Consider the following 24,403-nt stretch of genomic DNA (forward strand, 5'->3'; position numbering starts at 1 on the left):
AGAGTATTGGCCTCTCAGAATATCAAGGATATTCACCAAGTACTCAAATAAGATTTGATATCACATTTGATATCAAGAGTATTGGCCTCCCAAAATATCAAAGATATTCACCAATTACTCTTTGAGTAATGGCCTCTGAGAATGTTGAGATGCAAGACATTCACCATTTACTCAAATTTAGATCTCATGATACAAGTTATTGTAAGATCGTCACCTTACAACAACTTCTCCAGATACCAGTGATGATTATTTTGAAGTCGTCACTTCCTCATGATGCACACAAGGGGTAGGCCCATTAAAATCACAGATACAAGGTATATTCATGAATCATAGTCCTCTTGATTGCTACAACTTATTGGTCACAGATACTCCATCACAACATGGCTTACTCCCTTTGAATCAATATGATCGAGATCACTAAAGGTTGACCGAATCGTATCCTCGATTTGCTCCCTCTCTTTCAAGATTGCCTAAAATGTCAGTCTCCCTCTTTTTGCTTATAGGATTTGCGAATGTCTGATCTCTGTTTGGTATCTTATAAATATATGTTTCAATTCATCTTCATCCCTGATAACACAATTTGATCTAGGAATATAGTTGTGGTTGTCCCCACCACCAACTTTGATGGTGTCCACGTAGGTACCCCTTTTAGAAGGATGTTTATGTTTATGAGTGAGGTTTTCACAATATAAATGTAGGTATAACTGCATTTCTATCGTAGGTATGTCCTAATACCCGTGAGACTGTATATTCACTTTCCTCAAAACGTCTAAAATTAGTCGCAATATGTTGATGTAAGTTATCGACATTGGAAGCCTCTATTATCCAAATGTTGTGTCAATAAATATTTTTCTATTGTAATCTAATTAATTCGTGTATTTATCATACTTGGTTTCCACATTCGATGGTGTTTACAATCTCCAACATTTCAAAGAGCATAACCCTTTGTAATTTATGCCCTGAAGGAAATAAAATTTGTCTTTAAATGAACCGCATTTCCAAATCTGATGTGACGCGGGCATTCATTTCTTTTCCTGCAAATGACGTATGGTTCTAATGGTTTTTCCTTTTGATGCTCAACTTTTCAAATGGCAATTTCAAGACAACAGTTTTAGGAGTCCACAATATCATATGCCAAGTCCACACTTATAACCAGTGACTACCTTAAATATTTGAATGCACATATGTTCATATTGTAATGGAACTGCTATCAATTACCATGGGACTGCTATCAATTACAATGCCTAGACACCATCCCAATGAAAGGAAGAACCATTTTGAAATAACTTCTTGTGAAATCTTATGGTCCTTCATTGACTCTATTCACTACTATTCTTCTATCATTGGATAAAAAATGATTACAGAGTCTATGAGCTCCAAATACACGGATAAGAAGGAATAGAAAAAATATTCTTCAAAAGAACTATTATGTGGAATAAAATATGTTTCCAAGTTAGAGTGAATGGCTACCAAAAACTATTTACTACTCTTCAAACAATAGCTGCCAACTATCATGACTGAAATTGATTCCAAAAAATCTAAAGGAGTCTATGTTCTTGCAACTCAAAATCCATCTACCATCTTTGGCACTCGTTTATGACGATAAATGTTGTCAAAATTTCAAACATGGAATCAAGGACTTATTCTTTGAAAATATTCTCCAACTCCTCATACAAATCCATCGCATGTTACTCAAATGAACATGAGCACTCTATTTAACATGAGTTCTCCAGTAAAGAAAATATCTTATTTTTCTCGTTATTGAATCTCACAGACTAGTAAGGAACCTGCTCTGATACCATGTTGATTTTTTGAGGATCGCTGCAAATGTAGTTGTATTGTCATATTGGTATATACTTTCCAAAGACAACGATCTTATATTTATAATAGATAAAGGGTCAAGAGTCATGTTTATTCACTAACATAATGATAATTATCATTGTATTAAATTCTCTAATATAATAACAATATATAATTTCTCACATTATATATATATATATATATATCACATGAACTCATGTCTCAAATATAAGAAATATATAAATTATATTTCATATATAATTAAATATAGTCATAGGCTTATCCGATTGAAGCTACTAAACATCAACAGGACTTTATAGTTACTTTTGGTGAAAAGATGAAGTCTTAAGTACATGAAAGATGAAAATGACATTTTTTGACTTTTCAGAAAGTGACTTTTAATCAATATCAGACCTTTGACATGCAATTACATGTAAGGCATTTCATGTAATCGTGTCATGCGAATGGATGCGAAAAGTGAGATGAGTGAAAATGGAAGCGAAAAATGGGATTACATGCATGTGCGATTGGTGAATGAGATGGAAAACATGTAATCGTATTTGTCGGATGAGAGGTGAGGTGTTGTGACACGAAAACAGAATGTGGAACCTGATGATGTGTTCGCATGAAGTGAAGCAACAACAGGTTCTTTCCAATAACTTGTTGGAAAGAACTTGTGACTTCTCCAAAGTGGAGAAAGCCGATAAGCAAGCACAAAACACAAAAACAAGCACAAAACAAACACATGCCTTTGGCAAAAGACTCAAACATGTCAACAAGCAAGGCACTTCAATATGCAAATTCGAATTTGGAATTTGGGAAAATTCCAAAAGTGTGAAAATGAGAGCTTTCATCATTTTTAAAGACAAAATGCACTTTTCATGGCATATATATGGACAAGTGTGCAATAACAAGCCATAATATGAATGGAAATAGCAAGATAAGCATGAATTGATGAGCAAGTTTGAAAATGTCCACTTAGTTGGAGGTTAAAGAGTCAAAATAGCAAGTTTTATAGACTTGAAGACCAATTCTTCCTCAAATCTGGATTTTCAAACAACTTTTTGACTTTTTCCATGCTTGCATTTATCAAAAATTAATGAGCAATGAAAGGTTAAATTTGACATGAAAGTGCCAAATACATGGTCTCCAAAGACAATATCATGCATTTAAAACTCAAAAACAATCCCTCTTGATCAAAGGTATTGGGCTAGAAATGCATTTTTTGAACAAAAACATGACTTTTTTATGCAACAATCGGGGTCGTTTTTGCAAAAACGTGGCAAAAAAATGCATGTTTTTGAGTCATTTTTGACTTGTAAATGCAAAAACTACTTCCCCAAATGTATATACGTGGATCAAAATGCAAAAAAGTGGAACTTTATAGTCACTTTTGGTGAAAAGATGAAGTCGAAGTACATGAAAGTTGAAAATGACATCTTGACTTTTTAGAATGTGGCTTTTAATCAATATCGGACCTTTGAGATGCAGTTACATGTAAGACATTTCATATAATCGTGTTGTGCGAATGGATGCGAAAAGTGAGATGAGTGAAAATGGAAGCGAAAAATGCGATTACATGCATGTGCAGATGGTGAATGAGATGGAAAACATGTAATCACATTTGTCAAATGAGAGGTGAGGTGTTTGGACATGGAAATGGAATGTGGAACGTGATGATGCTTTTGCATGAAGTGAAGCAACAACAAGTTCTTTCTCCCTCAAATCCGGATTTTCAAACAACTTTTTGACTTTTTCCGTACTTGCATTTGTTAAAAATTAATGAGCAATGAAGGGTCGAATTTGACATGAAAGTGCCAAATACATGGCCTCCAAAGACAATATCATGCATTTAAAACTCAAAAACAATCCCTCTTGATCAAAGGTATGGGCTGGAAATGCATTTTTTGAGTTTTTTGAAAAAAAAAAAGAGTTTTTAATGCAAAAATTGGGGCCGTTTTTGCAAAAACGTGGCTAAAAAATGCATGTTTTTGAGTCATTTTTGACTTGTGAATGCAAAAAAATTTTCCTAAATGCATATACATGGATCAAAATGCAAAAAAGTGGCTTCAAAACGCATAAAAGTGGATTAAAACCCCAAATTTCTGGGCATTTTAAGCAAAAATGTGATTCATAAAAGGCATGAAACAAAAACGTTTTGGCTTTTAAACACCAAAACATGAGTCACAACGTAATGTAAAACACTTGAAAAGCGAAATCGATTCCTCTTTGGGCCAAAACTTGAGCCAAAATGATGTGTTTTGATTTTTTTTTCCAAAAACGTGCCCTTGGATAGAGCTTAGGAAAACATCTTTTAGCAAGATGAATCCATTTTTGATGTTAGAAAATCTATTGCCAAGCAAAAACAACCCTATTGGAGAAAATTTCATGAAAACCATCAAGTAAATCTCTCACAATGAGCAAAATCGGGTTCTTGGAGAGCAAATGCATGTGTTCTTCCAAAATCAGACCTTTTGGAGGCCAATACACATATTAAAACATGCTTTAGTTTAAAATCAGACCTTTTAGAGTCAATAGCATATTTTAAAATGTCCAGACAAGGCAAATCGAACCTTTTTGGGGCAATAACATATTTTAAAATGTGTAAGCAATCAAAATCGGACCTTTTAGATGCAATTTCACATTTTAAGTTACATCTCACATTTTGGATGCAAAGACATAAAAACTTAACTTTTGATGCAGTGACATCAAAAAGGTCCACTTTTGATAGCCTTTTGATGTAATGACATCAAACTGGTCCACTTATAATTTTCAAGTTGAACTTTATATGCTGTGACATGTAAAATGTCCACTTTTGATGACTTAAATATGCAGACATGAAAAAGGTCCACTTTTGATGGATTAATACTTCTAAGTTGAAAGTTATATGCAATGACATGTAAAAAGTCCACTTTTGATGGATTTTACATGTAATGACATATATAATGTCCACCTTTGATGACTTTAAGTGATTAAATAAGCACATGTCAATTCAATGAACAATTGGATGGTCTCGATGAAAATTCAAATGAAGAAGTTACTATTAGAGATAACTCCCCACATCCTATGCAAGGAATTGGGACTTGCACAATTCAATTAAAATCCAAAGTTTCCTTACAACTAACTGAAGTACTATTTGTACTAGGGATCAAAAGGAATCTAGTATCCATCTCAACCTTGGAAGACAAAGGGTACCGCACATTCTTGGATGGGAAAGTCCTTACTTGGCCTAAGAACTCTAACATCAAGAATGCATATACTATAGGGAGTTTGCAATGGATATTTGTACAAGTTGTGTAATGTTCACAATCAAGCCTTGACTCTTGATGTTTCTACTACAAATGAAATTTGGCGTTGAAGGCTAAGCCATCTTAACTTCCATGCCCTACCTTGTGTAGAAAAACTTCAAAAGTTCAATCGATTAAAAATTGATTGTATTCAAAAAGAGTTAAGATTGATCGCTAGAGGAATCCTAATGAATAAACAAATAAATCTTGTGAAGTGATTCAAGTATTAAACACAAACACAAAAAGGAAACTCCAAAAGAAAGGGGAAAAGACAACAATAAACATTCATTCCAAAGAAAGAAGGATATGTCTAAATTCTATTGCTATAGGTGTGATAAGTTTGGACCTCTAACAATAAATTGCCTTGAAAGACTCAAGAATCAAGCGTCTATGGTATTCTATTCAGCATTATCAAGTGAATTAATGACCAGTAGAAATACTCAGGTCATAGATAGTGGAGCATCCCATCATGTAATTGGATTCAAAGAACAATTGGATAGTCCGATGAAAATTCAAATAAAGAAGTTACTAGTGGAGATAACTCCCCACATCCTATGCAAGGAATGGGACCTACACAGTTCAATTAAAATCCAAAGTTTCCTTATAGCTAACTGAAGTACTATTTGTACCAGGGATCCTTGGAAGACAAGGATAACACATATTCTTGGATGAGAAAGTCCTTACCTGGCCTAAGAACTCTAACATCAAGAATGCATATACTATAGGGAGTTTGCTATGGATGTCTGTACAAGTTGTGCAATGTTCAAAATCAAGCCTTGACTCTTGATGTTTCTACTACAAATGAAATTTGGCATAGAAGGCTAGGACATCTTAACTTCTATACCCTACCTTTTATAGAAAAACTTGTTACAGGACTACCTAAAGTAAAGACCTGAACATGAAGGAATATGTAAGGGTTGTGCTTTAGGGAAGAATTCTAAAGGGACCTTTCATTGTAGTGAACATAAATCTAAAAATGCACTTGAACTTATTCACATTGATTTATGTGGACCAATGATAGTACTCTCCTTAGGAGGATTTTTGTGCTATGTTATTTTTGTTGATGACTACTCCAGAAACACTTGGATATATTTTCTAAAACATAAAGAATCAAATGAGGTATTAGCAATATTCAAAAAATTTAAAGCCTTAGTTGAAAATATGACTAGGAAAAGAATCAAAACCCTAAGGTTGGATAATGGAGGAGAATATATCTTTGAAAATTTGAAGAATTTTGTAATACTTATGGGATAAAGAGGGAGTACAATGTATTGTATAATACTCAAAAAGATGGGGCAGTAGAAAGGAAGAACAAAACCATAGTAGAAGTTGCTAAAGCTATGATGCATGATCAAAACCTTCATACCTCGTTTTGGGCAGAAGCCTCAACACTACTGTCTATGTTCAAAACAGATGTGCTCACTCTTTTCATTTTTAAACTCTTGGTATTTGCTTATGTTGCCATTCTTGGTTGACAAGTTCACCAATTTATTTTTTATTTCAACTGGGTTGGCATAGTTTGAGTACAACAATAGAATCTATATTTATTATTTAATTTTATTTGCCATTAATTTATTTTATATTTTGATATATATATTTATATCTATTTGTTTTTAATATAATATATAAATAAGCACATTAAATTATTTTAAATATATTTATAACCTAATCAAACTAATTAATACACAATAAATAATTTAGGAAGTTATGAGGTTCTCCTCTTAAGGGTCTCAATCCCATACTTAATTAGGCTAGTATTGATCTAATGATGGGAAGTGGCCAAGGCATGTCTTTGTTTCCTTGGATTCTTAATAGGTAGCCAAAGGTGCACCGACAAGGAACTTGGGGTAGAAGGGACACGATGTACACATAAGGAATTTGGGGTGACAGGGATGCCCCTTGGTTTCTCTTGGGTGCTCATGCAACCTCCAACCACATTTTAAATAAATGTTTCGTAAGCGAAAAGAAAATAATATTTAGAGATTTCGACATAAAAGAAAAATCTAAAAAATGCCTCCAACCTTAAAATTTGTGTATTATTTTTCTTTTTTGAAAAAAAACAAAAAAAAACAAATTCTCTTACAAACTCATTCTCCTTTCACCATTTTTGCATTTTGAAAGAATGAGTAGGAGTGGAATGTGCTAGATCAAACCAATTGATAACCTCAAGATATTATGCTTTTGGTGAAGATTGAAAGACCAAGATACACTTTTTTTATTGGTTTATTTTCAAATTTTATAATTGTAATTATTTTCATTTAAATCATCTTTAACATACATGATTTTTGACATAATATTGAAATTTTGAACTATCGATTGACAGTTATTTTAATCACTATTATTGAGCAATGATGAAGTATCTCATTTAAGATTCAAATGCCTTTATTTGCTATTTGCAATACTATATTTGTTTTATTTTTTTGCACACACAAATAGCTATGTAAATAGCCATATCCATATGTTTTATAACTAAATGCATACCCAATTCCGTATTGGAATTGACAACTTAGAATATATATATAAATCTCAAACTGCTAAAAACCTTAAATTTTGGGCAAACATTTTTAGAATAAAACAATGTTTATTAGGAATCAACAACAACGTTTGAGCTGGTCTCATTTACCTATTTTGAGTAATGGTCTGGATGAGTCTGGTTCTCATGGGCACGAATGGTCCACTTAACACTTATTGCATCTAGGTGATGTTGACAAGGGCGAAGGACCAAAACTTCTAGAATGTTAGCCATTCCAATGCTACTCCAACTCAATCATGCTTAACCATGTAGTTTCGCCCAAGATCAAGCCCACATAGCTTACTACCCCATTTGCAAAACCTCGTAGCAATTATTGTCCCTTATAAGCAATTCATTAGAAAGATCCTTAAGCTCATCCAGTGACAAGTAGGATGAATTTTCTTTAGTATATCAGATTTTGATGTTTTGTAAGGGTTCATTTACATGATTTTTGAGTTGAATTCATTGACACGTGTAATGAGTTGTGGTTCAAATGAATCCATCTCAAATGAGTGTGAATGGTCCACTTAGTGCTCATTGCATTTAGGTGATTTTCATAGGTGAGTACTTCTCATAGATGACCTAGTCCTATACTACTTTGACTCAAATGCACTTAACCATTGAGTTTCTCACAAGATTAAGCTCACTGAGTTTGTTAACTTGTTTGCAAATACACAAGTAGTGTGCATTATGAACTATTTGTGATAGAGCACCTTTAGCTCATCTAACAATGATGAGGCATTTTACAATGTGTTGAAGTATGATGCTTTATCAAGATACAATTACATAGTTTTCAAATCAAGCTTATCGACCCATGTTTCATGAGCAATGTTCAAAACTTCAAATGAACCTCTCTCTCATGAGCATGAATGGATTTGTAATCCAAATGAATTTATTGAATGACCCCCAATTATTCCTATAGATTGATGTCTATCCAACAGAGTTTGGATCCTACTTAATTTCTCTCAAATAGTTATAATTCTTGTAAGTTTATTTTCTTCTTTGCGACTTTGCATTACCTAGAGCACTTAGGTCACCGAACATGTAGGGTGCAAAATCATTTTCAAGTGTTAAAATTTTAGAATGTGTAGGGTGTGGACTCATTGTAAGGACCTTGGAGTGCATGCACATAGTCTTGTAAAATATATTTGGTAGGGTATGGCAGTTCTTTTTGATTTCTTTGAGAGATCTCAACAAAAGACATCAGTTAGACTAAACCATAGTCCTGGGACTTTGTGAGTTAGAGAAGGACTTGTCGAGTCTGAGAAAGAGTCCATCAAAACGAGGCAGATTGCCTGTGGCCTCGGATTCGGTAGAGTCCTGATAGAGTCACCATGGACTTGACAAGTCCAGGGACTCTCCAGACTCGTAGAGTCCCGAGCTCTAGACTCTCTTCGACATAGGGACTTATAAAGTGCAAAAAATAATAAAATAAAAGGGTTAAGTGAATTTTTTATGCTTTGTATAATATCTGTTTGACCTAAAAAGGTCATCCCATCCTTTGCTAATGCTTGTGATAGAGAGAAAAGAGGTAGAGAAGAGTATTGAGGTTTTGAGAGAGAAATTAGCAAACTGGTTGGCTCTCCCATATCGCTTGCTGATTGTTTGTGCAACTTTGTAGTGTGCACTTAAGTACTGAGAGGAGCTAAAGGAAGCATTTAGAGGAGGCTTCTACAAACTTACTTGCATTTCCATTGTTTGTGCGAAAATTGAATGATCATCTTTGTTTACTACAACCTTCGCCTTTGCTATAGACAAATGCAGGGCACCAATATATCATCGATTATATTAGAGGCTGTTGATCCACATGTAGAGTGGGACACAGAGATTGTTGATTTTTTTTTTAGTGATGAAGACGTGGAGAGGGTTGATCAGGTGGATTGCGAGGTAGAGGCAATAGCGATGACAATCAAGGAGGCTAAAACGCAAGGAGACCGAGTGCAGGACCTTGAGGCTAGGAGTGATGGATCCAAGTGTAATAATGAAGATTATGTGGTGTGGATGAGGATGATGATGCCCTGAGGTTCAGCCTTAAACATAGGGAGAGAGGACATAGGCTACTATGAGCCTTAGTCTTCTACACTCTATCTATTGTTTTGATACATGTTTTGAACTTTTGATTCCATGGGTTTCATAATCCATGAATATTGTAGACATTTGATAGTGGCACTATGTTTAACTTAATATTATGTTATTCAGTGTTTTTCCTTCAGAAATTTGCTTTTATATTTATGTGATCTATGCAAAATTTTGTATGTGTGTTAAGAAGCTTCTATTTATCTCAATTATTGTGTATTTGATGTTAATTGACTGAAAGATGCATGAAATAATCTTTAAATCTTAAAAAATCTTTGAATTTCATTGGTTTTTTTTGATTTTCGAGTCCTTGCTGAGTCCTGGCTGAGTTTGAGTCCGAGCCCAATAATGACTTGCCGAGTCAAAGGTGAGTTAGAGTCCTGTAACTATGGACTAAACCATTAACTAATAACAATATTTTGTCTGTGACACATAATTATATTTATATTAATGGCAATTCTTTCTGATTTCTTTTAGAGAGCTCACCAAAAGACATTGGTTAGACTTATCCATTAGTTAATAACAATATTTTGTTTTTGTACGCATATAATTATATTTATATTACCCATAGAATGAAATGTCACATGTTCATTGTGAAGTGTTATTAAAATTTTTGGTTATCATAATAATTATATAATAATAATCATTGATGAATATTTACTGAGGATTATATGTAAGAGGAACTTTTGGGTGTTAAATGCATGTACAGGCAGGGTCTTTGGACTTGAACTATTCAAACAAACTGAATGATGACTAATTGTCACAATGAGGTACGCATGGTACATACAATTTGGACAAATTTATGGTTGGGGCAAGACACAAGTAGTCAATCAGTTTCGAATGCTGGCATGATCACTCATCCTTTATCTATAGGGTTGCATAATCTGCATAAACATGAAATAGGATCATCACAAAATCACATTTTTACATTGCAAATTATTAAAACTTGGTTAACAAACTTTTCATTTAATCATGGTTATCTTGATTAAGACCCAGCTACGACTAGTTAAAATTGGGTGACTTTGGGGATGTGACAGGTTTGTAAGGCACCACACTTGCTAAATGCCATGCGAATGTGGTAGCAAGCTAAGTGGTCTTGATCCTAAAGGAAACTCCATGGGTAAGCATATTTGAGTCAGTAGTATTGGGATAGGTGGCATCTTCACCTCTGTGAGTATCACTTGGACTAATTAGATCATCCATGCTCATGGGAGATGGGTTCATTTGAACCCCTTTTCATGAAATATGGGTCGTTGAGCTTGGCTCAAAAGCTACATAGTTGAATCTTGAAAAAACATTGTAATCTGATACAGTAGAAAAGATACCTCCTTGTGAAATAAAGAAAAATATGAAACATGTGGGGTAAAAAGCATAGGGTATATAAAAGATTTTTCATCTGGGTCATTGTTTTCCTAAATGCGAGTCTTGGTGGTTGCTTATTCATTGCATTTAAATCGAGCTAAATATTATTTTACTCCAAGTCATCTTCTTTCTGGAAGAGTAGCTACGTACATGATGGAGGGCACCAAGATGTTAGAAATCTCAGCAGAGAATGGCAAACATTAATCAAAAGAAAATTAAATATTGTGTCAGGGAAGGGCTTTGCAACAGGCTTCTGGCAACAGGCAGCAGGTGGGAAATAAAGAAAATATGTTTTTTAATTTAATTACATTGTTTTTGGGAATGTGTTCCTGTGAATATGATCAGGGTGCTCCCTAGGCACGTCTTAGATATATCTGGTTTGTACTCAAGTGTCCAATGGGGATACCAAAAGGGTTATTGTGTTGTGTACTCGGTAATGTAGGTTGTCTCAGTTGACCTTATTTTATTAATTTAGAGCTTCTGTATTTGTTTTTAAGCAATGTTGATATGGGGATTGACTATTTTAAGTTCAAAACTGGAGTTTACCATTTTCTTTTCTAAACATCACAAAATGTTTATATTTATTGAACAGGACCCCTCCACTGGCTTCAATCACAATTCGTAATCTTTTACTCTATACAACAAATGCAAACTGGCAGGTTTGTTGAATATGGTATTTCCTAGTATGTACTTGTGTCAAAATTATTGATTATGATAATTTATTCTTTAAATAACGAATAGTAAAAATTGTGATCGATCTGCTTATTTCACTTTTGCAGGTTGTGAACCTCAAAGAGGCAAGAGATTTTAACAGTAATAAGAAAAACATATATGTTTTCAAGGTATGATATTGCTCCTATTGAACTTATCAGTGAAGTTATGTGTAATACTTTATGTCCTAAAGGTAAGATTGTACCTTGTGGGAATGAATACTAATTCCCATATCCTGTATAACTTTGATCTTGTCCCTTGTTGGTTGTTTGGATGAAAATATATGTTTCCTGTTAATTCTACAGAAACTGGAATGGGACTCATTGTCTGTTGATCTTCTTCCTCACCCTGATATGTTCAGTGATGAACGCATGACATTTGGTGAGAGCAGACGTGATGATGATGGTGCCAAGAGGATGTTCTTTGGTGGGGAACGGTTTCTTGACAACATATCAGGGCAAGCCTATGTATATATGTTGTTTCTTATTTTTTAATATGTTTTTTGAATTGTTGGTGTCTCTGAAAAGTATTAGTGAAGGAGCCAATATTGAAATTTTATTTTGTCAATCACACTTGATCTACTCTGATATTTTTTTAATGTCTGTGCTATCAGATTACTATAAAGAGGACTGACTACAATGATCCACTTGGGCTTGAGGTTCAATTGCATATTCCAGAAGCACTGTGCCCAGCATTAAGTGAGCCAGGTTTGTGACAGGCATACTACTATGGAAGATTGCATGTTGAACTCACATAGAAATAGGGTGGCTTAGTTGAGCGAATCGGTTGATTCAGTAACATTAAGAGTATATTCATTTCTTAACCTATTCGACAAAATTTGAACTTCCAATTTGGAGTTTTAGATTCCACTGATGTCAGTGGTGACCATAAGATGTTTGGCAACTCGATAAACATAAATGAAAATCCTATGGCCTGCATTGATTTTTATATATTGAATTGACAGTATTCTTGTCAACTTATAACCTATGTCTGAACACTTGGACATGAAAAACTCCCTTTGGAATGTGTCTTTGAGTCATGATATGGATGTTGTTTTTTTTTTGCAGGCCTCCGCGCTCTTCTTCGCTTCATGACAGGACTATATGTTTGCATGAATAGGGGTGATGTTGACCCTAAAACCATACAGGTGGGATTTGTGAAGTGAAAAACTAAATATGAACTCATTTTCCCAGACAATGCATATACTTTTTCCTTGATAGGAAATTTATTTACTTACCATCCACTCTCAACAGAATCCTGATTATCCATTTTTTTGGAAAGGTGGAACGTTAGTCTTATTTAGCAGTTTTTAAGATGACTGTGAGTAGTTTATGTATTCTTCATAATCTTTGATTTTAAATTTGTGGGTTTTGTTGTTGCAGAAATCTAGTGAAACAGCGAGCCACTCGTTGGTGACTATTATAGTTGACAACATATTCCTTTGCATTAAAGATGCTGGTTAGTTATCTTTTTACATTCGGTTTATGGATTTTTTCGATTCATGTTCACATTCTATGTATGGTGAACTTTGGTTCCACATTCGAAACTTAAACAAACAGTAGTAATCTTTTCAAAATGATGACCATCCATCTTGATACCTGTCATGAAGTTGAAATGTGTTCTCTTTTTTGGTCAGAATTTCAGCTTGAAGTTTTGATGCAATCCCTGCATTTTTCTCGGGTAAAATTTTCATGCTGTGCACCAATTGTCACTGTTTTTGGTTCTTATATTCTCTGTATTATGAGTCATATTAAAATCATTTTGCACTTTGAACAGGCTAGTGTTTCAGAGGGAGAGCTGACAAAGACAATGAGCCATGTTATGGTTGGCGGGTTCTTTCTTAGGTGAGTTGCAATCAACAGTGCAGCCTTTTGAGGGGTTGATTTGAATTAATCTGCCTAAAAAATAAAGGAACACATAGAATGTTTAGTGTAATATATTACTTCACTATATAATAAATTAGTCACATGCTATTTATTTGTATAAATTTATATTTTGGAATTAATAGGATAATATGTATTATTGATAACCAATCTATTAATTATGTTGCTGGTTCTGATACAAGTATGGGTATATGCTGGTTTGACAATTTTCTTTTCTGGGTACAAATACAATATGTATGCACAAAATACATTATGCTGAATTGATTGCACATTTCAAATAGTGGTAAAGGTAATTGATAATTCAATCATACATACAGACACACAAACACAGACACACGCACACGCACACGCCCGTGCGCACACACACACACACATAGACATACATACAGACACACACACACACAGGCACACAGACACACATGCAGACACACACAGACACATAGACACACACGCACACAGATACAGACATACATACAGACACAGACACACAGACACACACACACGTGCACATGTGTGCACGCGCACGCACATGCGCACAAACTCGCACACACACATACATAGACACATATTTCTCGCAATTGCCTAACACTATATATCAGTACCATGACTTTTTCTAATTCCCATTTCCATGCCCCTTACTAGTATTCCCCTTTTCATTTTCCATTTTCCATTATTAATAAATTAAATGCTTTAAAACAATAAAATCTATCCATCTGTATATATTGTATAAATAATAAGCACTCCATTTCCAAATGAATAATTGAAATTATTAGTAATGCTTCAAAATAATAAAATCTATCCGTGCATATATATTGTATAAATAATAAGCACTCCATTTCCAAATGAGTAATTGAAATTACATTTCCATTTTCTATTTGTTCTTCACAAATATTTTCTATTTATCCTTCAGAATTATTTTTTATTTATCCTTTTCAAATAAATAATAAAAATCCAAATATTCCATTTTTCTCAGTAATCTTTGTCTTATGCACAACTATTTATCTAAAATAAATAAATAAAAAGGGCAATTCATCCCCATTAACTAATGAGCCTCCATAACTTCTCATCATTTTAGTCAATAAGGAATCTCTACTCTCGTTTGATCTCAATTGTCCATTTGAGATTGAATCCACATTGTTCACATTCTTACCATAAATCCTATAAATCAACCACTTCATCCTTCATTTTTCAAATGTGTGTGATTAATTGACAATACATACTGCTGATTTAGTTAGCAACCTACATTTCAATATCACATACCACATCCTCAACGATTATTAAGGTTTGGTGCATTTTAGTTTCATTTCACATTGTCTTTGTTTTTTTTATCAATTTTCTCTATGATTGTGAATTTTTATTTGGGCTTTTGGATTTTAGTCTTGTGCATCCAACTTAGGTTTTGTAGCTCAAATAAGGGTCTCACATCTTTGGCATGTTCGGAGGGGAAGGAGAACACGCCTAAAGCATTGAGTCTTTGGTTTTAGGATTAATTGTATATTTTAAAGATACCCCCATGAGAGGACAGATTGGCTTGAAGAATATGAGTGTACTCTTGAAATGTATAATTTAGAGATACCCCCTTGAGTGGATAGGTGGGTTTGCAGAATATAAACGTGCTCTTGAAATGTATAATATAGAGATATCCCCTTGATTGGACAGATGGGCTTGAAGTTTTGAGTGTGCTCTTGAAATGGATGAAAGATTGATAGATGATTGGCGATGGGCGAAAGAGATAGAATTGGATAGATCTAGTGATGGATGAAGGGAGCAGTGATGATGTGTTGTAATGCTTGGAGGCCAATGCAAATGCAAGGAGATGCAAGGCTGTAGACATCTTATTCTAAATGTTAACAATGAATTTTTTTACCCACAGGAAAAATGTTTTTGTGGGGTCATTCTTCTTTGCCATGATTTCCTTTATTTTTTCTTTGCATGGAATCCATGCCTTCATAGATTTCTCCCAATCTTGGGGGATCTCTATCAATAGATCTGAGTGTACTCATAATGGGCATGGTGAAACTTAAGATGTCTACACCAGATCACTGATCATCATTCAAGATCAAATGATTTGACCGTTGGGCCTTCTTTGAGTTTGGCAGCTTTCACATACACTATTGATTACCAATGACAATGGTGCTTAACATCTCTTGTACTTCCACAAGTTATCTCAGAATGATTGTGTTTGATGAAAGTATTGCTGTAAAATCTTAATGTAGCATAAAAAGTAAGCTAATAATAAATAAAAAATTGAAAAGTAAAAATGCCATATAAATCGAATTTAAAATAAATCGTGAAATTCTATAAAATTACCTTTATACTCCAAATCGGAGGTGGTCTTGAAGAGGTGTTCTGACACGAACATTTGAATCTCCTATGAATGTTTCTCTCTATCGAAGTGCCATTCTTTTGCATCACAAATTTAAGTAGTAGATAATATATGGTGTCTAAAAAATGTACATTTATCTTTCCTCAACTAAATACTTATTGTTCTGCAATTTTTCATTTTGCATATTATTACTTGGACAATGTTCTCAACAGTCATAATTTTTATGGATTCAGTGAGGGTTTTGAAATATTTCACTTGCCCTTCACACTTAACCACCTTCAAAAACATTGCCGTTTTTGCCCCTTTGTGGGACATTGCAATGACATTTACTAAAGGCTGATTTTTGCAAATTTTTTATGCATCTAAAATGGACACTCTTGTTTGAACCCATCATGCATCCCTAACTGGTTTTAGCATGGGTGTTTTGAGGGCTCTATGAAGGTTGCAAAATCCCTCTGCCATTTTTTGACTGGTATCTATTACATGAAGTCCTGTATACAATTTCTACTAATTGAAGCCCCCGTGTTACACCCCCAAGCATACTGTAACTCCTGAGTAAGCCACATAACCATTATTATGTATTTAGGTCGTTCTAGGAGCAATATTCAAGTACCTAAGTGGGCCTATTATTCTGAAAGGGATAATATTGTATATATAAGAGACATGTTAGTTTAAGTTATTGTGATTTATCATCATATTGAGCACTGAGTTCTTAAAGACTAGTGGAGCTATCCTCTCAAATTAGATTAGGAGGTTGCCCCCTTGAAGTGGCACATTATTATCTAGTAATTGCAGCATATTTCCTATTATATTCATGTTGTGCAAATTATTTTAGAACACCCTGAAACCTGAATAAATGCTCACGTACTGGACTAATAATGTGAGGCACAATGATGAACTGGATTGATTTGTTTCAGTCAAGCATTTCAAATATAAAATATTTTCGTGAGGGTTTACTAGAAGGTGCAATGGAAAGCAGAGGTCAGATTTGTCATTTTCTTGAACATGATGGGGATTATATGATCTCATGCAGCACACCTGCACTCTGCGTGTCATTTCTCTAATGCTGCCATGAAATTTATGATGTTGCTAAGGAAGCACTCCTGCTGCCATCCAAGTTGATACTCTTTGATCAAAACGAAAAGAGAGTTAAAAAGGGAAAGCTAAAATGGATAAACTATTACTTTAATAATTATAATTTATTACTCATCATTTCCTCTTAAGAAAACAAAAACATGAGAAGGTCAATGGAATTTTCTACATTTGGGATAATGAAATTAATGTATAGTTTACTGCAATGGTTGTCTCGGTCTTATTTATGGTTTTATTTATGCCGTAATAATCAATTGTTATCTGGCTTTGGGATAGAAGTGGCTATGAACCATAGTTACCAAGAGACCTGTCCCCAGCCCATAAGACACGCCTCAGAGACTTTTGATACCCGTGAGGTCTGCGGAAATGCGCCAATGTGCAGGGTTCTCCTGGTAGCTGTCTCCTGTCATCTCCAAAGTCTTCCAATCAGAGATTGGCATCTCCCACCAAAAAACATAGGGTGCGAGGTGTTTTTTAAAACTCTAATTCTTATCATTTATCATCACCCTTGAAAAATCATTATTACTTATCTGTTAGTAATGATAATGATAACCACTATTGTCTACTGATCAATCTGCTCAGTTGCTTCTCTAGGAAGACTTGTCAACGATAAACAATTATTCTTTTTTCTTGTAGTGTCGTGATTTACTAACCTCTATTCTTTTAAAGAGGTCACCGAAATGGTAATCAGATATCTTTGCTCAACACCAGTCCAACTGTTGGAAATAGTGGATGCCACTATCTCCAGCCTTCTCAAATATCTTATAGGGATACATCCATGCAAACCTTTTCCACTCTGAGAAAAGTAAAATATATCTCATAACTACACATTTCATATCCTTTGGCATGTCTATCAGCACCAAACTATCAGTATTTTATGTAACGATAATCTAATATGAAAGATGTATTGAGTTTTGAACCATTTCACTCTTTGAAACAATGACATTTTACTTCAATGTATTTAAAATTTAAAGTTATTGTTAAACTTTACCACTGTTATTGTTTTCAAAGTTCCATGTCATGATATTTTTTCACAAATTATCAAATTATACTATACAAAAATTGGCATCTCCAAGTACCTCTGTCTCCTATATTTGAAAATTAGATATGCCAGTACTGGATGTAAAGTTTCTGCAAATTCTGCCATAAATCAGACTGAAATAATACCTTAGTTGCTTGCTGAAAGATTATGTTCTATATCAGACTTATATGAAGTGTTTTTAATGGTATAATCTCAATTCTGGAAATGTTCTTACTCTGCAATAATTTGTATAAGGCAGGAATGTAAAGAAGCGGACTTATTTTGTATTGTGTGTTCTCTAACCTCATTCCAACGTTATATTTATAATGCACCCAAGAGGCATGTCCATAGAAAGGACATGTCTCTTCCTAGGTCAGCCCTTATATATAACTTAGTTATTATACTCCAAGATCGGCATCTCCTAGTTAACATAATTTGTTAGTAAATATACTAACAACAATCATGGAAAGAAACATTAATAAATGCTCCTAGGAAGGTTGCCAATAAGGTTAACAATCTAAGACATATTAAAGGGGCAAATCCAAATGAGGATATACATGCATTACATGATCAGTACGATCTGTAAAATCAGATCAATATGAGATCGAAGTTACAGAATTAACACTCCCTCTTAACTTGATATTCATATTGAGAGATAACATATCTAGCATCATCAATAAAGATGAATAAGCATAGATTGATACTCTATATCTATTTGAATCTTCTACGCATGTGGTATCATTCAACACATGATACTATGCCATATTACTATACCTGTGATGTGACTTATCACTTATACTTGTGATAACAGTATTGCATAGAATGCAATATACAAGATAAAATCTGGAGAATGATTGAATTCTTCTTTTATCCAAGTGGTGACTCATAGGTATTGACAGTCCTATATCACAACAGGATCCTGAGTTAAGATCTACCAGAACATAGGATAAAATCCGAAGAATGATTAAATTCTTCCTTTATCCAAGTTGTGACACTTGGACATAGAAATGTCTACATCACAACATGATCTTGAACTCATCTAGATCTGACAATAGTTCTCTATTGTTTAGCACATTATCTAAGAGATTGTCATCTCTCATAATGTCTTTTATACAAGTGATCATTATCTTAGAGATCGTCACCTAATAATGAATACAAATGGTGAAGCCAATAACAGTCACTAGCCTGACAAGAATAATTTTAATTCAAAATTATTAATAATTAAAGAATACAAATGTATTATAATTCAACCATACCAAGTCTTTTGCTGAACTCGAGAGAGTTTTGGTAGGAATATCTGCTGTCTGATCTGCTGTGCAAATGTATTCTAATTTTATAGTATTCCTATCTACCATATCTCTTACATAATGGTAAGGAATTTCAATATGCTTGGACCTCTCATGGAAAATTGGATTCACAGAAAGCTTGATGAAACTCAGATTATCACAATGAAAAATAGTAGGATTCATGGGTTGACCAAATAATCCCACAAGTGACTTTCTAAGCCAAACTGCTTCCCGAGAGGCCATTGTTGCGGCAATGTATTCAGCTTCTGTGGAACTCTGTGCTACTGAAGCCTGCTTTCTGCATATCCAAGATACCATCATTGAGCCTAAACTGAAACAACATCCTGAAGTGCGTTTCCTATCAATAACACTTCCAGCCCAATCTAAGTCTGTGTAGCCATGTAAGTCCAAGTCAACTTTCTCATATTTGAGCCCAAGATTGAGTGCCTTGTACGTATCTCATGATGTGTTTGACTGCAACTAGGTGAATCTCCTTTGGCTCTCACATAAATTGACTTAAGGCATTAACAACATAGCACATTGTGATATGAATATCAGGATTTAACTGTGTGATTTTTGAGTCAAACTCGATGACCCATATTTCATGAGTAGTGATTCAACATGAATCCATCTCTCATGAGAATAAATGGAACACTTAGCACTCATTGGAGCTAGCTGATGCTCACAGGGGTGAAGCACTGGGACTTCTCGGGAGGTCACCCATCCCAGTACTACTCTAGCTTGAGCGCGCTTAACTACAGAGTTTCCTCCATAGTTAAACCCAAAGCTTGCAACCCCATTTGCATGAGTGCTAAGTGTTCCATTTATTCTCATGAGAGATGGATTCATGTTGAATCACTACTCATGAAACATGGGTCATCGAGTTTGACTCAAAAATCACACAGTTAAATCCTGATATTCATATCACAATTTGACTAGCTATGGAAATTATCTCCTACTTATCAACATAGCACATATCAGGTCTTGTATTTACCAAGTACATAAGAGACCCAATCATCTGTCTGTAAAGAGTAGAATCTATGGAAGTTGATTTTGCTGTTGCTTCCTTTGGTTTATGTAGATTAGTCTCCATTGGAGAAGACATAGGGTTGCAGTTCCACATTCCAAATCTCTTCAAGATGTCTAATGTATACTTTCCTTGATTAAGTATGATGCCGTCAGAATTCTGCCATACTTCCAGTCCTAGGAAGTAATGAATGAGTCCTAAATCATTCATTTCAAAATCTCTGATTAGATCTTTCTTGCATTGATCTATAAGATGATCATCACTTGTTATTAGTAAATCATCAACATATAGTATTAATATTATCATATCATCTTTATCCTTTTTATAATATAGATTTGGATTAGCTTCATTCTTTGAGAATCCTAAACTGGTGAGATACTTATCAATTCTTTCATACTAGGCCCTTGGAGCCTATTTAAGCCCATAGAGAGCTTTCTTGAGCCCGCAAACAAAAACTTTAGGGTTATGAGTTTCAAATCCTTCAAGTTGCTCCAAATATACCTCTTTTGTAATTTTTCCATTCAGAACTATTGTTGTTACATCCATTTAATGTACTTTCCATCCCTTCGATGCTGCAATAGCTAGGACTGCTCTTACAAAGATGTATCTGGCAATAGGAGCAAAGGTTTCTTCATTATCAGTTCCTTCTTTCTGAGAGAATCCTCTCGCTACAAATTTGGCTTTATATTTTTCAATGCTACTGTCAACAGTATGCTTGATTTTAAATATCCACTTAGAAGAAACAACGGATTTTCCTTCAAGTCTTGGAATAGTTTCACAAACATCGTTTTTAATAATGAATTGGTCTTCTTCCGTCATAGCATCCTTCCAAGCTGTATGTTTAATAACATCTGAAACATTGGTTGGTTATGATTTAGATTAATCACTCATGTTTGCTGCATAACTAGAAAATCTTTTGGGTCTTTTGCTTTCTCTAAAGGTTCCAGATGGTGTAGCGAAGTCTTGTGCTTCCTCTACTGTCTTAATGGCCCAAAGTGGTCTTTTCTTTAGATTTTGAGTTTCCTCAAGATTAAGATTTTGAATTTCATCTTCAATTTCTTTATTGTTCTCACTCTGAAACTCAGATTCGGTATTTTCTTCAGAACTAGGTAAGGGAGAGGGATCTCCAAAATGTAGGGATCTTTTGAATGTTAAATCTTCTTCAAATATTACATCCCTACTAATTTCAATGTTTTGAAGACCAGGTATGAAAATCCTATATGTTTTAGATGTTTCACTATACCTGACAAAAATACCTTTCCTTCCGGAGGGTTCTAACTTGGCTCTCTTTTCTTTTGGAACATATATATATATATATATATATATATATATATATATATATATATATATATATATATATATATATATATATATATATATATATATATATATACTGGGCACCCAAAAATCCTAAGATGACTTTAATTAGGTTTAACCTTATTAAATACTTCTTCAGGAGTTTTATCTCTAAGGTAGAAGTGAAGATTTTTGGTTTGAATATAGAGAGCGGTACAAGAGGCTTCTGCCCAAAGATAATATTCTAAATTTTGATCAAATATCATAGCTCTTGTTGCTTCTATAATTATTCTATTGTTCCTTTGTACTACCTCGTTTTGTTGTGGGTTATAAGGAACGGTATACTCCCTCTTAATTCCTGCTTCTTTACAAAACTCTTTAAACAAATCTGAACCATATTCCCCTCCATTATCAGTCTTTAGAATTTTAATTTTGTGTCTTGATAAGTTTTTAGTTAAGGTTTTGAACTCTTTAAATTTCTTAAGGAGGATTTCTTCTAATTCTTTACATTTTAAGAAGTAAATCTAAGTTTTCCTAGAGAAGTTATCTACAAAAAGTATATATTACCAGAATCCTCCAAGAGAAGGAATAGACATAAGTACACATAAATCTAAGTGGATTAATTCCAAAACATCGTTAGTTTTTCTAGTGATATCATGAAATGGACTTCTGGTGTTCTTACCTAGAGTGCATCCTTTGCATATGCGTGAATGATCTTTATTCAATTTAGGTAAACCAGTTACCATCTTCTCCATAGTCGGTAAGGTTTTGAAATTTAGATGTCCCAACCTTTTGTGCCATATTTTGTTTATATTAGCAGCTTCATGAATTAAGGCTTGAATAGGTTGACAAGGTTCTGTATTTAATTCATACAAGTATCCCTTTCTTTGACCAATCAACTTTGATTTCTTAAATGAAGAATTTTTAGACCAGGACATTACTTCACCGTCCATGAATGCAACATTATGTCCATCATCTTCAAGTGCTGTAACAAAGATTAGATTCCTTTTAATTCCTGGTACATAGAGTACTCCTTTGAGATGTAGAGAACTACCCGACTTCAGTTTCAAGGTGCAATTCCCAATTCCTTTGACTGAATGAGCAGAATTATCACCGATGGTAACTTCACAATCAACTTCTTCAGATATAGAGTCCAATGCTTCTTTGTATCTTGTAATGTGTCGAGATGATCCACTATTAATTACCCATGCTTTGCTTGATACTTCATTTGATAGTGCAAAATACAATACACGATTTTCAGTATCATAGTTATCTTCTTTCCTAGTAATGTTTGTACAGTTTACTTGCTGCTTTGTATTCTCAAGGCAATTAGATCTATAGTGTCCAAATTTTTCACATTTGAAGCATTTTGTTTTGGATAGATCTTTCTTAGATTTTTCATTTCTTTGATTACCCTTCTTCATCTTGAAGTGCTTCTTCTTACCTTTATAGGAATTTGTATTGAGAACATGAAGTTCTTCATCTTCAATTTTCAATCTTCCTCCTTTCTTAAGTTTCCTAGATTCTTCTTGTAGGAAATCTCCTTTTAAGTCTATTAAAGTTTGGAAGATTGTCTCTATCACTTACTCCTTGCGAGAATGTTTCCCATGAATTTGGTAACCCATCTATAGCCATAAGTGTTAGTTCTTTGTCTTCAATAATGACCCTTATACTTGCAAGTTTGTCTCTTAGACTAGCCACCTTTAGGAAGTATGAGTTTATAGAGTCTCCCTTCTTTATCAGTATATGATTTAATTGTCTTTTGAATGCAAGGGTTCTAATCACGTTGTTAACCTCATATGCATTTAATAATGCATTCACTATATGAAATACTATTTGATGTTTCATGAGCATAGGTACTATATCATTTTTGACTCCATATAATATGATTTGCATGGCTTTCCTGTTTCCTTTACTCCATACAATTTTATAAGGATCATCAGTAGGTTGCTCGGATTCTTTATCAACAAACTGTTTCACATCATTGTCTTCAAGAATCATCATAATTCTGAACTTCCAAGCAACGAAGTGTTCCTTTCCATCAAACCTATCTTCAGGTCTAATTGTGCTAGCCATTGGATGTAGAAGGATGTTGCTAGATATTTAAATCTGATTGTCAATTTGCAGAGCCTAGGTTCAACTACTAGAGCTTTGATACCATGTAAAGTTTCTGCAAATTCTGCTATAAATCAGACTGAAATAATACCTTCTTAGTTGCTTGCTGAAGATAATCTTCTGTATCAGACTTATATGAAGTGTCTTCAATGGTATAATCTCAATTCTGGAAATGTTCTTACTCTGCAATAATTCGTATAAGGCAGAAATGTAGAGAAGCAGACTTTATTTTGCATTGTGTGCTCTCTAACCTCATTCTAACCTTATATTTATAATGCACCCAAGAGGCATGTCCTTAGAAAGGACATGTCTCTTCCTAGGTCGGCCCTTATATATAACTTAGTTATTATACTCCAAGATCAGCGTCTCCTAGTTAACATAATTTGTTAGTAAATATACTAACAACAATCATGCAAAAAAACATTAATAAATGCTCTTGGGAAGGTCGTCGGTAAGGTTAACAATCTAAGACAAATAAAAAAGGTGAATCCAAATTAGGATATACAAGCATTACATGATCAGTACAATCTATAAAGCAGATCAGTATGAGGTCAAAGTTACAGAATTAACACTGGAACCAGGTTCTAGAGTCCCCAAGTACTCCATCTC

General features: G+C 34.1%; 1 protein-coding gene across 1 annotated transcript in view; it reads left to right on the forward strand.

Moving 5' to 3' along the window:
- Positions 1-24,403, forward strand: part of LOC149553481 (amino-terminal region of chorein) — a 111,831-nt gene that overhangs the window by 79,427 nt on the left and 8,001 nt on the right. The window contains exons 7-14 of the mRNA XM_089788928.1: positions 11,630-11,696; positions 11,817-11,879; positions 12,054-12,215; positions 12,362-12,455; positions 12,816-12,895; positions 13,131-13,206; positions 13,385-13,428; positions 13,525-13,592. Of these exons, the coding sequence (XP_089645054.1) occupies positions 11,630-11,696; positions 11,817-11,879; positions 12,054-12,215; positions 12,362-12,455; positions 12,816-12,895; positions 13,131-13,206; positions 13,385-13,428; positions 13,525-13,592 (654 nt within the window). The remainder of the gene's footprint in view (positions 1-11,629; positions 11,697-11,816; positions 11,880-12,053; positions 12,216-12,361; positions 12,456-12,815; positions 12,896-13,130; positions 13,207-13,384; positions 13,429-13,524; positions 13,593-24,403) is intronic.

The sequence above is a fragment of the Cupressus sempervirens genome, chromosome 6 (genome assembly GCF_028749045.1).
Source record: "Cupressus sempervirens isolate cs-2001-9-10 chromosome 6, ASM2874904v1, whole genome shotgun sequence".
Taxonomy (NCBI): domain Eukaryota; kingdom Viridiplantae; phylum Streptophyta; class Pinopsida; order Cupressales; family Cupressaceae; genus Cupressus; species Cupressus sempervirens.